The sequence below is a fragment of the Filicampus tigris genome, chromosome 4, assembly GCF_054856515.1.
Source record: "Filicampus tigris isolate MCC_2025a chromosome 4, RoL_Ftig_1.0, whole genome shotgun sequence".
Classification (NCBI taxonomy): Eukaryota; Metazoa; Chordata; class Actinopteri; order Syngnathiformes; family Syngnathidae; genus Filicampus; species Filicampus tigris.
The window spans coordinates 27,496,872-27,513,361 of record NC_141220.1 but is presented as its reverse complement, the minus strand read 5'-3'; the positions used below and the strand labels follow the sequence as shown (position 1 = coordinate 27,513,361).

General features: G+C 43.7%; 1 protein-coding gene across 1 annotated transcript in view; it reads right to left on the bottom strand.

Moving 5' to 3' along the window:
* Positions 1-454: 454 nt before the first annotated feature.
* Positions 455-16,490, bottom strand: part of cspg4 (chondroitin sulfate proteoglycan 4) — a 63,854-nt gene continuing 47,818 nt past the window's right edge. The window contains exons 6-11 of the mRNA XM_086029645.1: positions 12,267-12,443; positions 8,452-8,650; positions 8,225-8,356; positions 7,232-7,392; positions 4,854-5,037; positions 455-4,447 (exon numbers count right to left, since the gene is read on the bottom strand). Coding sequence (XP_085885771.1) covers positions 2,583-4,447; positions 4,854-5,037; positions 7,232-7,392; positions 8,225-8,356; positions 8,452-8,650; positions 12,267-12,443 — 2,718 coding nt within the window. The 3' untranslated portion in view covers positions 455-2,582. The remainder of the gene's footprint in view (positions 4,448-4,853; positions 5,038-7,231; positions 7,393-8,224; positions 8,357-8,451; positions 8,651-12,266; positions 12,444-16,490) is intronic.

The window sequence follows — 16,490 nt, the reverse complement described above, 5'->3', positions numbered from 1 at the left end:
TATCCAGCTTTTAAATAACATTTTTTTTAGTTTGTGTAGAATCATCATTTTATGTATTAAGCAAGATACTAATACAACACCAGTTTTCATTATTGTGAGCTCCAATTTGGCATAAGCAAAAAGAAAAAAAAAAACAATAATTACAAGTATAATTCAGCCATCCATTCTCCGTACTCCATAGCCCGGACCTCTGAAGTGTGATGCAGATGTGCTAATCACTCATTCTCCATGCTGCTATTAATTTTATATAATTATGTTATATTATATAATATTATAAAATAATTAAAAATTGAATAATGCTAATAATTTGAAGTGATGGATTTGACCTTAACCGAATGAATCCTGCTAATGAAATGATTGCAGTTGGAATCTTACACGGTCAAACTTTTAAAGTTGTGTGACTGAACACATCAATGAACAGAGCCTTTGTTGCATCAGAGTTTTTTTTATTTAAATTAGTTTAATGGAACCCTTTCAGGAGGCTTAGATGGATGCTTGTCAAATTCTGGAAGCTCATCTTAGGAAAAAAGGTCTTTTATAGCGTGGCGTGATGCAAGGGCAATGAAAGAAATAATAAATAATAGATGAAGGAACAAAGGAGGGGCGCTGATGAAACTCAGGATGGAAACAAAAGGGAGCAGCAGCTAGAGAGGAGGGTGGTTAGTCCTTCATTAAATGTCGTTTAATTAGAATACGGCGAAACACAGAGACAGATTATTTACACAAAAAAAGGGAACAAATGTAGGGAGGGAAAAAGGTGAGAGATAAGAAAACCCAAGCATTTCACAGGAAAAACAAAGTGTCCTTGAACACATCACTTCCTGAGCTTTGTGCCAACTGGAAGAAAAAAAAAAAAACACATTACAACGATTTAAGATGTCAAGACATTTCAGTACGAAGTAAAAAAGTTTTTACGTTTTTAACGCTATGACAAAGTAACAAAAGCGAGAACTTTGACTCCTTGTTTAGTGGAGAAACGATTTAAAGTCTAGTTCAGGCGTGGGGAAGCGTTTTCCCATCCAAGGGTACTAAATTGATGATTCGCTGATACAACAACCATATTTTCATTATAATACATTATGAGCATCTGCGCCCTAAATACTTTGGGGATTTTCATAACAGTCGCTCTGATTTCTTACAACAGTCTAATCAAACGACCTCGCGGGTGCCGCATATGGTCCACGAGCCTTTGGGACCCCTGGTCAAGTTCATTCAGCAATCGGAGAGGAACGAGGACGTAAAAGTTTTCATCGTTACAAAACAAAACCAAAAATCCTCATTATCTCAGTACGTGACTATATTTAGCTTACATACAGTATGGAATGCTTCGAGGGCGCGACAAACTGGACCGAATCGTCGTCCGTTCCGGTCACCACCTGCACACAAGCAGCTTCTGTGGAATTCTAAACTAAGTCCGCCCGGATCGTGTTCGGTCCAAACCTCCCGTCCCGCTTTGTGCTGCCGGTCCACTCGAGCGAAGGAGGCTCACCAGAACTTTAGAAGCAGAAATGGTCAGTTCCCGGAGCTAAATCCAAGTTTGAAAGTTGAGTCATTTTTAGTAACAAACAATCTCACCCCCCAAAAAAGACAAGCTGCTGAAATGTTTTGAGTGATGATGTTAAACTGAATTTAGCCCTGAGAAACAGTGGGGGGAAAAAAAACAAAAAACAAAAAAAAAAAAAAACTAGAAAGCACAGACGAGGCAAAAGGCAGTTTGAAATCCTCTGGACGACACAACATATACAGTATATTTACAGTTCAGTTAATATTTGGCCAATATCCACCACCATGATGGATTTGAGATAAGGCAAATAGGCTTAGTACATACTGTTCGTACCATTCGCAAATCACATATTAAGCAGTATACTTCCGTCTTCAGGGGTTCTGATGTGATACTTGGATGGAAACCATTTGCAGACAATGAGCGCCTGAAGTTTGGAGCCACATGGACAACACCAAATTTGACATTCCTCCAGGAAATGCTTTGCCAGAATATCCACTTTCTTGGCCTTGGAAAAAAGTCCGCACACTTCAAACATGTTGATTGTCTTACTCAAAACTCATTGCGGTGGTGTATAAAGGCAAAGATGATAAAAACTGCCACTGTGCATATACGGTACCTCTGGACCTAACTGCGTTCAAATCATTTACTGTATGAACACAGAACAGCGGGAATAACGATCTGAAAAGCTAGTCAACGATGCAAACGGTCAACAAGCAATGCGGGCCTTTGATGATGAATGGTTGAGCACACGAGAATACTTTCTTTCTTGCAAACATGGATCATGTTTATGTCATTTGTGCCCTTCTGACAGAGAGGAATGATCAAATAAATATACGTGGCATTCGAAGATAAGAAACTGCCTCTTGCCTTGCCGAAACAACCATTCAGTGTTTTGTTGCCTGAGAATCAGTCCACAGTTGAGTCGAGAGAAGTATGCGACCGTTTGCGTCAAAGAACAAAAAAAATCCATCAAACTGCTGCGGCAGGAAGTCTTTCATACTGAGAAGACTTGGAGGAGGCAGCGCTCCAAACACTTGAGTAGGGTTGGGGGGGGGGGGCGGAAGGGGTTTTCAAAGTCTCACACCCAGTACTGGTTCTTTTTCAAGACGGGAGTCGTCCGACAGTCCTGCACCAGCTCTGGGTCGGCCGCTTTGGAATCCATGTCAGACATGGGGATGTTATTGGCCGGGTCGGTTTTCCGAAAGGTTTCCGTGCCCGCCACCTCGCCGTTTTTCGGCTTGGCCGCCGCCGCCGCCGCCGTCTGGACGTTGTGCTTGCCTGTCTTGTTTTTACGGACCAGGTAGTATGCCAAGAGGGCCGCCAGCAGCAGGAGGATGAGGATGACGAGGATGGGGACGAGAATGGACCAGACGTTGCCGCGGCGAGAAACTACGGGGTTCCTGCGAGAGCCGCTGTCAGACGGCGTCGCTGTGGTGTAGGCGTCCCCGCGGGGTTGGTCCCGGTTTGCTTTCCAACGAGGGCTTTCGGTGCTTGCAAGGGGGTACGCGCCCACATCGGCCTTGTCCTTGTCCTTTTCTGGGGCCTCCGAGGGCACCCTCAGCAGAGTGGCGGGGTAGATGCCGGACGCATTGTAAGGGCCGGTTTGAAAGGAAAGCACACACTCTGCTGGGGGGACCCCATGAGCCTTGAGCAAGAAGCGGGCCTCATCCCGAGTGACCGCATCTTGGGACCCGGAGGAGCTTTTGGGTATTTCAACAGCAACCCGCCCTTCCTCCAGGTCCCGCTGGCTGAACGAGTCCACGGGCTGGCCCGCGCCAGGACCGCCCGACCTGACGAACCGAGCGCCCCGCGGCTGCTGGATGACGGTGAACGTGGGCGAGGTCCTGGTCTTGTTCGCCAGGGGCGTCGCGTCCAAAAGATTGCCGTCGAGCCGAACAAGTGAGCCTTGGGGTAGTAGAGGATCCTGAGCAATCTTGGCCAAGGGCTGCACCGTGACGTTGAGGACGGATGACACGTTCGCCGCCCGGCTCCTGGCGACAAAGGCAACGCTGTCGCGGGGCGAGGTGGACTTCACGAAGCGCACGCTGACTCTTCCTTCCTTGATCTGTTTCTGGGTGAAGGCCGAAGTGGGCTGCCGGTCCACCATGACCGCCGCGTACTTGGGAACACTCGTGATCTTGTAGATGACGTCTTCCTCCACGGGACCGCCGGTGGTCGCTCTCAGCATCTCCTCGGTCACCACAGTCTCATCATCGCCCTGCTTCACCTTGATCTCCGGGGCTTTGTCCAGCATGAGAGTGCGCGCTAGGATTCCGATGTGAAGTGTTTGCGGCTCCGTCCGATGCTCCCCGTCCGACACGATGAATTCCACAGAGCCGTCTGCAAGGCTGCCATCGCTGTGAAAGCCCACCTGCCCGCTGTTGACCATTTCTTGGGTGAACTCGGAGAGGGCGTCCATGGTGCGGACGTCGAGCAGGTGCCCGTTTCTCGGGGCTTTGGTGACCTTGAAATGGACCTCGTCCGGGGGGCTGTCTTCATCGCGGGTGTTCAGGTGCTTCCGGGTCACGGTGATCATAGATCCTTGTAGGACCTCCAGCAGCTGGTCAATGGTGACGAGTTCAGGGGGCTCAGAACCCCGCCGTTTGATGGAGATGTGAAAGATCTCCTCCAGGACCACGGAGTCGGACGCCGCAGCGTCAGCCCGAGGCCCCGTACGGGCCCTGAAGGAAAAGCTGTCGAAGGAGGCCGCTGAATCGCCGTGGAGGTATTCCAGCTCTCCGCGGGTCACATCCCCCTGCGTGAAGTACGGTGAATCCCGGGGAAGGTCCCGACCCCCCAGCGTGATACGCCCATGGTCAGGGAAACGTTTCATCTCAAAGACCACATCTGCACTCTCCGGCTCAGGAAGGCTGGCCCGGAGGTTGGAAGCGTCAAAGATGGAATCGTCGATTGTTTTCCTCTGGCCTTGCACGATTTCCAGACCTGAGCGGAAACAACGAGCACATTACAAAGGGGCGGACAAGATCCAATAATGACTCGGTCGTTATTTCATCCGCAGCATGAGCAGATTTGGACGGCGGTCCGAATGAAACAACCTTGCAAGTGCATCAGTGCTTTCAACTCATTCATTGCCGTTGACGGTGATGAAATGTCAGAGATTCATTTTAACTGGGCTGACATTGACAACGGGCTACCTACCTCATGCCAAAACAACTTCTAAATCCTAACACGGAAGACTTTTTAGCCAGCCGGAAACCCGAATAAAGTGATTTCCAGAAAAATCGCAATGGTGACAAGACGGGGAATCGTGCACATGGAGTCGTGCAAAGTCTTTGGCTTTAACTGTCCTTTGGCTTGACTACAGAAAAAAAACCAACCAGACATTCACCTTTGTTCCTCCACATCTGTGAAGAAATGTTGCTATGCGTCGCATAGTAGGAGACGGTGATGGGTAGCACGTGACGGACATCCGGGGCGGGCTGGGAGGACAGAATGAGCTCCACGGAGTCCCTCACCACCCAGAAGGGCTTCTCGGGCATCTGGTGCTCATAGAAGACCGCTCCAGACTCCAGCTGGGGACAACGAGAGACACGACTTTAGGACGTACCGGTTGGACAATAACCTGTCTTTTTTTTTTTTTTTTTTAAACTTCCGAACCTTAACAATGTCCTCAAAGGCCCATCTGCAAGCATAGCTCGTTATTTTTGTTATTTCGGAGAGCACAGCTGACATTTATCCGCCTACGTCTTCTTCCCCCCCCCGGAGGTCGAAAAGAACTACAACGAAATTGGCGCCCCACATCTCAGGACCGAGCCTCGGAACGTGGCGGCTTGTGTTTATTTTCAGGGGCCGCCATGTCCTGGACTCAACTCTCTGGCACACAAACACACTTTCAAGTAAAATAATACAAGTGCGCACACAAACACGGTGGAGAAGTCAAATAATCAAACGGAGACGTTCCTTCTCAGCAGTTTGCAAGCGGACACATTCGGCTTAGTTGACGGAGATGAACATTTGAATGCCTTTGTCTGTCTCTTTGCTTTCCTTTGTAACCAGAGTCAAGGCGTGTAGCTCCGAATCACCCGCCGAGTCCATTCATAACAAAAATCTCATAAAACTCTGATAATGAGCCGTGGAAGGTTTTAAAACAGTAAGGAGGATTTTGTCTTTGTCCCAAACGGGACAAAAATGTGCTTTTCTTCACCGGCTAACGACATTTATTCCATCGGGCTGTCCTGAGGTTGTGTTTGGACAAAGAGTCTTCAAAAGACCCTCGTAAATGGCCAAAATGACCCTAAAATGGCTACTTCAAACCACTTCAGTACTCTTTTTTTTTTTTTTTACTTGTTAGAGACCATTCTCTGTCCACCGGTTAATGGACTGCAGAGTGTCAAGGTCCAGTCGTGAGCTCATCAACCAATCTAAGTGGTATCAAGGCGAAAGGGTGCCAAAATGGTGGTTGGGGGGACTCGCACATTGTCACAAGAGGGTTTTTTTTTTTTCTTTTCACTTTTCTGCCATGCTGTGCTCACATGCTATGATGAAAATGAATTCTTTTCTGACGCCTGACACAATGTTATTATAGTTAACGACAACAAACGAAATAACTAAAGCTAAGTTGAAAAAAACCCAAAACATTTTCGTTTACGAAATAAAGTAAAAATGAGGGTGCTTAAAAAACAGATAACTAACTCTAACTACATTTTAAGTTCATAAAACTAAAACTAACTGTAATTATAGTGAAAATATCCTTCGTTTTCACCTTTGCCAGTTCATTTTATACAAGCTTTCGAGGTAGATTTGAAATGTATTGCTGTATTATTTCAATATTACTATACGGCTGTATGGTAGACAAAATCTCGAATGGTTGTTAGGGAATTGTAGTTTACTTTACTTTATTGCACAATACTTATTGGAACCTTATTTTGTTTTAATATTGCACTCGACAAATACTCCCTATGTAAAAAACAACAACAACCTCAAACTAATATTAAAACTAATAAAAAGCAAACTAAAACGAAGCGAAAAATAAAAAAGTAACAACCCCGTTCAAAAAAAACGAATGAAAATTAACTGAATTCAAAAAACAAAACAAACAAAAGAAAAAAAAGCAAAACAAACTAAACACTATAGTCAGAACACGTGCTTGCAGTTGTCTTCCTCGTTTGTATTGTTATGTTACATTTACAAGCCTGCAGTGAACATAAGATCACCGGTGTTACGCCTCTGTGACGTTTTCACAAGCATGCATGCGTGACACATTGATGCGGGCGAGAAAGCACACGTGAAAGACGTTTGAGTTTGACTTGGCACATTGACGCCACCTCCTGGTGCAGAGAGGGAACCTAAATATTTCAAAACACTGAAGAAAAATCAATTAGTTAATATAGAGAGAGTTTACAAAGGACATGTAGAATTAAAACTGTAGTAGGTGTGTGACATTTGAGAGGTGCACCAGACAGATGACTCGATGCAAGTACAGCGAGCGCTCCCTTGACATACGAGTACGCCAATTTAGGAATTTTGGGAGTTACAAACTGTCGCTTGGTTGATATTTAGCAAACATGTAACTAATGGGTGAGCTTCAGACAGTATGCCACTAGATGGCGGTAGCGATACTCACAACATCAGGCCACCATCAGTTCATGTGCCTTATCTGTCGCCTGTGTGTTTTTGTTTTTTTTTTGAGCAGGTATTTTGCCATATTTCATTTCTCTAGCCATGACCCTCGACGTATTTGGACAAAAGCATGCGCAACGTGGTCACCTGAGTTTGGGTGAATCGGCTGATTTCCTCCATTTGGTTCTTGTCGTTGGCCAGGATGAGCCTTCCCAAACGTGGAGGGTGCACCAGCGAGTAGCTGATCTCGTTTCCGTCCTCGTTAGTCACGGCACCCAGATTGGCACTCGTGATAGGCTGCCTTGTCCCTGCGGCACACACGCACGCACATACGCGTTAATCAGTGTAAAATTAACTTGCAAGCTGTGTATTTAAACAGGCTCCAGAGTCAGTTTAGTGTATGTTTTATATAATTTCATATGTGATGCGCTCATTAGGTTCTAAAATACTCAAGGGTTGACGGTATTAAATCACATTTTTTTATGTTCCTCATCAGTAGAATGCACGCAAGTTAAGAGAGAAGTTGGGAAATCAAGTCATAAAATGAAATGAAAACTGCTTTGGAGGTTTACTTATTATATTACATTACATTACACATTCTTTTGGGGGCGAAAAATTATCATGGGCAATCAGTAAATGTTGGTTGCCAAAGGTTGGCGTTCATAAGAATGAAATGTTTTCATGAATACAGACTCTAACCAAAATAAAATGTGTTCTTAAGTAAATTAACAATTAAAAAAGAATACTTACAAAACTAAAACATTATAAAAGTAAATAAAATAACAATAATAAAAAATCAGTCAAACTCTCCCAACATGTCATATCAATAAAAAATCTTAAATCCTGAATATAATACTATATATATATATATATATTTTTTTTTCATTTTAAATACATTTAAATGAACTTATATATATATATATACACACGCACACACGTCACACACATAGATGTAAAAAGTGAAAAAAAAAACTTGTTGAAATTACAAAATACAAATAGAAATGACTGCAAAAGTAATGCAAACAATATGCAAAAATAAGTTATGAGCTATAAGCTATGAAGTTTCTCGATTCTATTCAACCTAAAGCCTTCTCACTGGTTATTCTCTGCTCATAGCTGAGCAGCACGTGGACTTCTCACCTGGAAACACCATGAGCTCCTCTTGCGTTACCATGGTGATGGCGAGGGGCCTGGCCGTGACCACAAATCTATAGAGGGGAGACGTGTGCTCGCCGTCTGTCACCGTAAAGTTGAACCCACCAGACTCCTCACCTGGAGACATGCAAGCGTTGACTTTGAAACATACGGAAGCATCTCAAGCGTCTCATAATGCTCCGGCGCGCGCGCGCGCGCGCGCGAGTCGTCACCCTCGTGAATGAAGATGATCTCCCCGTTGTCAATTTGGGCTTGTGTGAAATTGACAGCGGCCTCCTCGGGGAAGTCTTTGAAGGCCACCATCCCGTTGGTGGGCGACTCCACGTTGTAATAGACGTCCTCGGTGGGGGTGTCGGCGTCTTCGGTTTTCAGCATGCTGGACGTGATGTCGGCCTCCTCGCCGGCGAGGACCTGCCGGGAGACCAGGGAGAAGGCACGGACGCATAAATAAAAATTCAAACACGATTAGGGAAATTTATGTGACCATCTCACAGACGGATAATCATTTCAATGTGAAACTAATACCTCATGATTATGTTCTGTTGAGTGACTATTAAGTATTCATGTAGCCATCCATCCATTTTCCACAGTGCTTATCCTCAGGTTTGCGAGTAACTGAAGCCTATACCAGTCACCAGTCAATCATAATACAGCTTGTATTTTATATATATACATATATATATATACATTACATTTGTCTAAATATGATTAAAAAAATTATATATATATATATATATAAAAGAATTTGAAGGATAATGATACAACACGTGTTTATAACTATTTTGTGTGTATATATTTTCGTTTTTAGCTATTTTTCCATTTCAATTTGTTCATGTTTTTACATTTTTGCATTATATTTAAGTTTTAAAACCACACTGAAAATATTCATAGTTTTTTTGTGTATGTATGTATTTATTTGTATTAGTGCTAAATGTAAACGGGGGAAAAAAAGTCTTGAAGTTTTTTCATTTATTTCCATTATGTATTTTGTGGTATTTTTTTTTAGCTTTTCAATTAATCCAATTGGTTTGTAGTGAATAAATATTGTACATGGTAAAATGGCACATTTTAATTACACCGTACAATATCATCATTATTATTACAATTTTATTTTGGGGAAACATATTATTGTTCTCTTAACTTTTCAAAATGTGTTTTTATAGTTATGATTATTATGTAAAACTAATTTCATTTTAGGAATGAAATCATCATCACAACATACTGTGTCTCACTATTATTACATCGTGATATTTAGATTAGCACTATAAAAATAAATGAATAATATACAAATAAAACTAATATAAACAGTAACATTGATTAGTTTTCTTTTTAAAAGCCTGAAATGAGGGCGCAAGCACGCACAGTTGCGCCAAGTCAGACACTTCGTGACGTCATCATGCAGTTACGGAAAGTGACGGCAGATGGCGACATCCGAGCGCTCTACAAGTGACGCATGCATTGTGGTTAATCAGACAGCACGACCAGGTGCTTTTACAAATGACTGGATCGATACTTTTTCAACGTAAACGAACGGACGACATAAAACCAATAAGCTGGCACAAAATTAATGACATTTCCTTCCTCAACAGTCATTTTAATGCAGCACACACGTTTAAATACTGGAAAGCAACGTCAACATTGTTTGAATGCTTCCTGATGTCTTTGAAATTTCCTCGTTTTTTAATTAAACATCCTTTCCTGAATATGGACTTTGGCCTGCAAACACTTTGTAAAAAGTGGAACAAGTAAATGAAGGATAACCTGAACAAGTGGCGCTTGCGGCCATGATGGAAACGATTAAGTGGTGAGTAGGAAGTGTTTGTTTTCTATTGCTTGATTGTTGTTTAGTTGTTTTTTTGTTGTCACTTAACAATACCAAATAAACAACATTAATTGGTTAGTAAAAAGTCATCGGTGGAACATAGCTTTTGTAATACACTTAGTACAAAATAAAACTTTATCTATTTATTCGATCAATTGATGGAATAATTGAGAGAATATTTCCCCAAATATTCGATAGGGACAACCCCAAAAATAGTCTTGATTTTATGTATTTATGCATTCACTGATTTATGGTAGATGTAAATTTTTAAAAAGACATATTTTATATTATGCTGTATTTATATATTACATTTTATTTATAATAAGTATATACAGGATAGTATGTATTAGATTTGTGAAATACTTTAGAAGGAATGATAGTTGCCTGAAGGAGAAAATATAAATATTAGACAAATCAACCGATCAATAATTCAAATTGAAAACATACTTCAAAAACAAATGCTTCTTACATTATTATTGCTTTTTTAAATTTGTCATAAAAGTAGTTACAGGTAATGTATTATGGCGAAGAAAACACAGTTTGAGTCATGCTATTTCTAAAATTAGTCTTGAGGAAAATTAACCAACAATTGTAGATCGAAAGTAACTTTGATCATAATTTTTTAAAACAGTTCAGTTGAGGTTTTATTTATTTTTAGAATTGTACGGCCGGCTGCATCAAACGCTCTCGTGGCTTGCGTATGGCCCACTTGCTGTAGGTTGCCCACCCCTGGTGCAAACGCTAATGGAGACCGCACCAGCAGACTATGCCAAAAGGGATCAACTGTGAGTTAGAACAGCGCCTGAGCTGAGCCCATGTTAGTCGTCATCGCCTGATCGCCGGCCTCAGAGGTCACCGCGCACGCACTTCCTGCTTTAAATCAGCCCAAGCGCCACTCGCCGTGCTATCGTATTACACGCTGCGCGCCGCCGCAGCACAACACCGCGCCACCGCCGGACGTCGGAGGCCTCACCGTCAAATGCCGGACGCTTTGGCGGTTTTACCTAAAATATGGGTTGCCGGGGAGACGTGGAGCCGCAGGAGGAGGGACGGAATGGGCCGAATGACACGCTTGCTTTCCAGTTGTGGGAACTGATTACGACTGACTTTTCCCAACACTCCAAACTATGGAGGAACGCTTCCAAACTTGAACTAAAGTCAAAATGGAGCATTTGACAGGCTTGGGTTGTCTTTATTTGATGATATACTTGTGAAGGGAAAAAAAAAACATAAACAAAATAGTCCCTTAAGGATGTCATGGTTTGGCAGCAAGTTCTTGTATAGTGGACAAAAGTCTACACACCCCTAATCAAATCGCCAGGTCTTGTTGAGAGAAGTCATTTCAAAACTTTTTCCACCTCTACAACACGATTGAATTTTTTTTCTTGTATTTTTATTGAAAGGGAAATAAAAATAAACAACTGCGATGATTGCATAAGTGTACACACCCTCTTACAGCTGTAGCTGTTGTGAAATGCGCTATATAAATAAAATTGTGTGGTATTGTATTGAATTACTGGAGGTATGGCTGTGTTCGGAATCAACCAATCAGCCATTTAAAGTGCCTAAAAATACATTTCAGTTGTTCTATTTAGCTCTTCCTGTCATTCCTTTTTGCTTTATACTAGAAGCCTGAAGGTTTTGACTGGTATTTGGAAGTGTTCACAATTCACTCCACTTAGTCTCAGCCCCCAGGTTCAGCGGAAGAAAAACACTCCCGTTAGCATACCGTATCTATTGTAGTCTATTTTGTAAATACTTTGTGCAAATTTAGATTTGCTCCCCAATTTTGTTTTATCTACATCATACAATAACAATGAAGGCTTAAGTATAGTTTGTTCTATGTATTTCTACAACTACTACTACGAGTAGTACTATTACTAATACTAGTAGTAGTACTACTACTGGTACTATCGGTAGATGTCACTCAAGCACACTGTACTTGAAAATGCTTTGTCAATTATTTTTTTTCTTCCAATTTTGAGCTGAAAAGCTGAGACTACTGGCTTGCAGTTTCATTATGTTTGGTGTCTTGAAACATTGGGGCATTCCTCTTTCTGCCCGCCTTCGATCCTCATCAGCGACGGAAAAACAAACAAAAAGTTCAGCCCGTAAAGATTTTGCGTCTGCAGCATTTCGGCAGTGAGTACGGCAAAGAAGATAAAAGCTCTCAGCGACAGCCAGGGGAACTTTCCAGAACATTACCTCCAGCCCGGTGTTGCGCGTCAGCTTGGGCGGCTCGTCGTTGACAGGCCTGACAGTCACGGCGACAGTGACGGGAAGGCTGCGGCGGTCGATCTCATAAGCCGAGGCGGAGATGGTGAAGCTGTCCTCGGTGCTCTCGGTGCTGTCGTGCACGTAGTAGATGTGTCCGAGTTTTATCTGCGGCGGACAGAAAGGATTGCACAGAGACATTGTCGCACTTCGCGCGGCTTGCAAATGACAATCGCAGTGACGGCGACACGCGACGCATTGTTTCTATTCCCGAGTCATTTCAAACGAATATTTTCAAATTCGCTGACTTAGTGGCTTACACGATTGCCTCACAGGTCTGAATTTCGGGATTCGAAAGGGCTGCGGCCTTCCTATGTGGAGTTTGCCCGTTCGCATCAAGGTGGTGGTTCAATTTTTAATGAATGGAAGAGAGTACAAAGTTATCATTCTTTAAGTGTTGTTGTTAGATTGGCTGAATACACTAGCTTCACACACTGGGGATCATTCGGAGTGACGCGAGGCCATTTCATAACTTCAGCTTTGCTGTTTTTGCAAGCATATCAGTCCCTTGCCCGTGGCTCGCAAATCGACATTGGAGCAGCGTTGCGAAATTTGCCGCCAGGCAAGACGTTTTTCTGTCCTCGACTGCAGTTCAACGCCAGTTTATGGCTGTGGCACCGCCTCATTGCGCAATATAGTTTACGTTATCCATGCCCCGTTTCTTGAAACGGCTAAAGTTTCGTCCCTCTCCGAAGCTGAATCCGCTGAATCGAGCTTTTGTTGATGCTGAGTTTCTGTACACTCTTGCGGGTAGACTTTCCCTGGCTTTGCGTGAAGGCCTGCTCTAGGAGTTCAGTTATTTCATTGACGGCGGTGCATAACAGAACTTATGGAGCAGTGTCGCGATGTCCATAAAGCTTCTCAAACCGGTACTGGACTGCAGTCGAGGGCAGAAATACATCCGATGGGCTTGCAAAAACTGCATTGCCGTCAAATGTCGATGGCCTCACGTCCGTTCGAACGATGCCTCGATATTATGAAGTAGGACGTGTATAGCGGCTTTTGGGAGATCACGTACTATTCCGGTCAGAGCTATTATTTGCTGCGCAAAGTAATAATCGGCTGATAATGTCTGGCTGCAAAAGGGACACATATCGTCTCTGTGGGAGCAGACCCAAACACAAAGGAATCAGTCATCCGTTGTCAAGTGAGCTGCCGTGGAAAGCGCCACCTGTGGCAGGGTCCACTCCGTTGCCTAGTTGCATACAAAAGAAGCAAGCGCCGCATCTCTTGCGCGCTTCTTGTCGCTTGGCCTTGAAGTCCTGTTCGACTGGAGCCGTTTTGACACTTCAGACAGTGATCTGGCAGCCCACTCGCCAAAGACGACAGTCGTACATTTATCTCGATAAAAGCCGGTAAAGTGCTCCGACGAGAGGAAATGCTTCAGGGAGCGGCAAATGCCTAATGGATCCCATATGACGGCTTGCTTTTCTGGACTAACAAGCTAGGTCATTAGCGTTGGAGCAGTCACCAAAGTCAAGCCAGCGTGCTTGTTTGGCTGCTACTGTGCATTCATATTTACAGTACATGATCATTTCCTTTATTTTGATTTGACTTGAGCAGTAGTTTTTTTGCCATTCAATAGCGTTACGTTCCTAAACATGATCTTGTCCAGGTATGATATAGTTCTCTATTCATAAAGTCAGTCTTTTTTTTTTAATTAATTTTTTTGTAAATGTGGAACTCATCCCCAGCTTTTCACCGAAAAATAAATGGCCGTTTAAAAGTAGTACAGTAACTGGCGCGAGAAAGTTGAAGTGATGCATCTTGACTGAGTGACGATGTCCGGGACAGACGTGCAAAGTTTAGCCACGGGTGTCTTTGTTACTTGTAGTACCCGCATTTTATTTGCGAAATAAAATCATCTGTAAGCCATTTCTTTTTAAGGGTGTTTGAGTGTTGTAGTTTGTAGTACAGTTTAAACTCTAGGCAATTCTAAACATTTTGAGGGGTTTCAATTTCATTTTTTTTTTTTTTTTTTCGTGATTCACGACGGGGTTGGTCCCTGTTCCTGCGCGAATTGCTGGGGATTACTGCATCTGGCAAATATTCAATACGATCCTGTCATGACTTTCAAAGCTTTCTCGTTGACAGTAATTGCATTCCTCCACTGATTGGCTCAACGTCCTCCATAATGTTTTAGTCATGTACGTCAGTTAGGAATTGAAATGTGAACAGCTTGTAAGTCAACAAGATGGTGTTCCACTCGGGAGATTCCACTGTAATTAATCAATCGAGTGTTGGAAGAGACCCCTTGGTTGTGTGCTGGGGAAAGACCCCTTTCTGTTCCCAGTTAACAAAGTGAAAACCATAGACTTGGATACACTTGACCATCAAACACCTCTGAGATGAGCTACATCCCTTCTAACATCAGTGACCCCCCCCCCCCCCCCCGCCCCCCAAAAAAACACACGGATACACAAATAAATCTATCTGTCTTCTCAGAAAAGGTGTCTGAGGTGTCCCAATACTTTTGTCCTCATAATGCATTCTACACCCAATGGAAATCACGGTGATTTAAGTGAAGGTCTATCGGAGGAGAAAAACGATATTAGCAGATATGGCTTCCATGCTGGGAGCTGCCTCGCCTGATTTATTTCACCTCCTTGTGGAGGATCATCCATACGAGTCATCCTGTAATACTGTTGACTCATATAACCTCTGCGAACCCCAGTTAAGAACACGATCGCACACTCAATCACGCACACACGTCTATCTGCCGGCGTCCAGAGAGGAGCTTGGAACTGTTCGACTTGTGGAGAACAGTCAAAAATTACAGTTGGCTCCATGTGGCTCAATGTGGTGTTCATTTGGGAGCGTGGCAATAAAACTAAGAACTGCACACGCAAAACATTTCCGAGAGGCAGCATAATGAGCTTGATCTTTCAATCGTTGCGGATCATATCGATGCCCACCTGGCCTCCCTTCCGCGGAACTTTTCATTTTGTGATTTGGGAGAGACCGTACGCGCGGGTCCTGCAGCAACAAACCCTTGGGTGGTTTGTGTGAACTCTATTATAGGAATGCGCGTCGCCAGTTTCTTTTGGCCGCAGGCGCTCAAAAACCAGAGTCAGTTTTTCCAGAAGTGAATTGAAGCGAGAGAGCGACGAGAAAGATGCAGGCCAGGGCTGGATGTGGGAACGCTGAGGATATCTGTCTGACGAGCTAAGCGATGTGGTAACGTTCCGTTTTTTTTGTTGTTTTTTTTTCTGGTAACTGCTCGTGTGTTTTTAATATTTTCCCTAAAAGTGGCGGGAGACGCAACACAACAACCGCTTGTGTTCACTGGTAACCGGGGAAAGTTCCATGATAGTGACTCCTCATGGTCAAACACGCTGGGATTCTTTACAACAGCACGAGTGAGATGTTCCGACAAACTTCACTTCCTTTTTATTTTGTTATAAATGTCAACTTAACTCGATATATAATTAAGCCCCAATCCCACCCCCCCTCGCATGTGTATTTTACTAAATAAATGCCCCTGACTCCTATTTTGAAATACTGTATTTGCAATAAGGTATGGGCAATCCCTCGTCGATCACAATGACAGGATGTTCGGTGGAAGAGCCTTGAAACCAATGCACTTCCTGTTGCAAATAGTAAAGCTTAACCCTGATAGACCAAACCGAGGTCAGAGGTCGTGAAGCGTCGTGGCGTCTGAATGCGCCGTCTGTTTAGTGTAGTGGCCACCGTCGTAGCGTCATAACCCGTCTGTGAAGCGTCTCGGGGGCGTTTACGTATGTTGAATCGGCGTCGCCAGTCGTGACATTTCCTCACTCTGATTGGCTGTTAGCTAGCAAATCAGCGCTCGGTGCACCAACGGGAAGTGACAAATGCGGGAAAACAGTGAGCACGCCTCCGCTGCCTTAATCTTCTTGCAAGTACAAGAGCGAGGGTTGACAACGTAAGTATTTCACAATACCGTGTCAAGAAAGTGATGGTTGACTTCGCGTGGGAGTTGTTGAGCGAAGAATATAGCTGAATTCATTGTTTGCGTTTTTATAATCCGGCCCCGGCCAACAGCTTTCCGGTTGTGTTTTTCTAACCATGAGAAATGGCGACTACCGCCGGCGATGGTATGGACGGGTATTACATCTCACGCGTGCGCAGAAGGTGAACATCGTTGCGGTGTACCTAGGCTTTTACTCACACTTA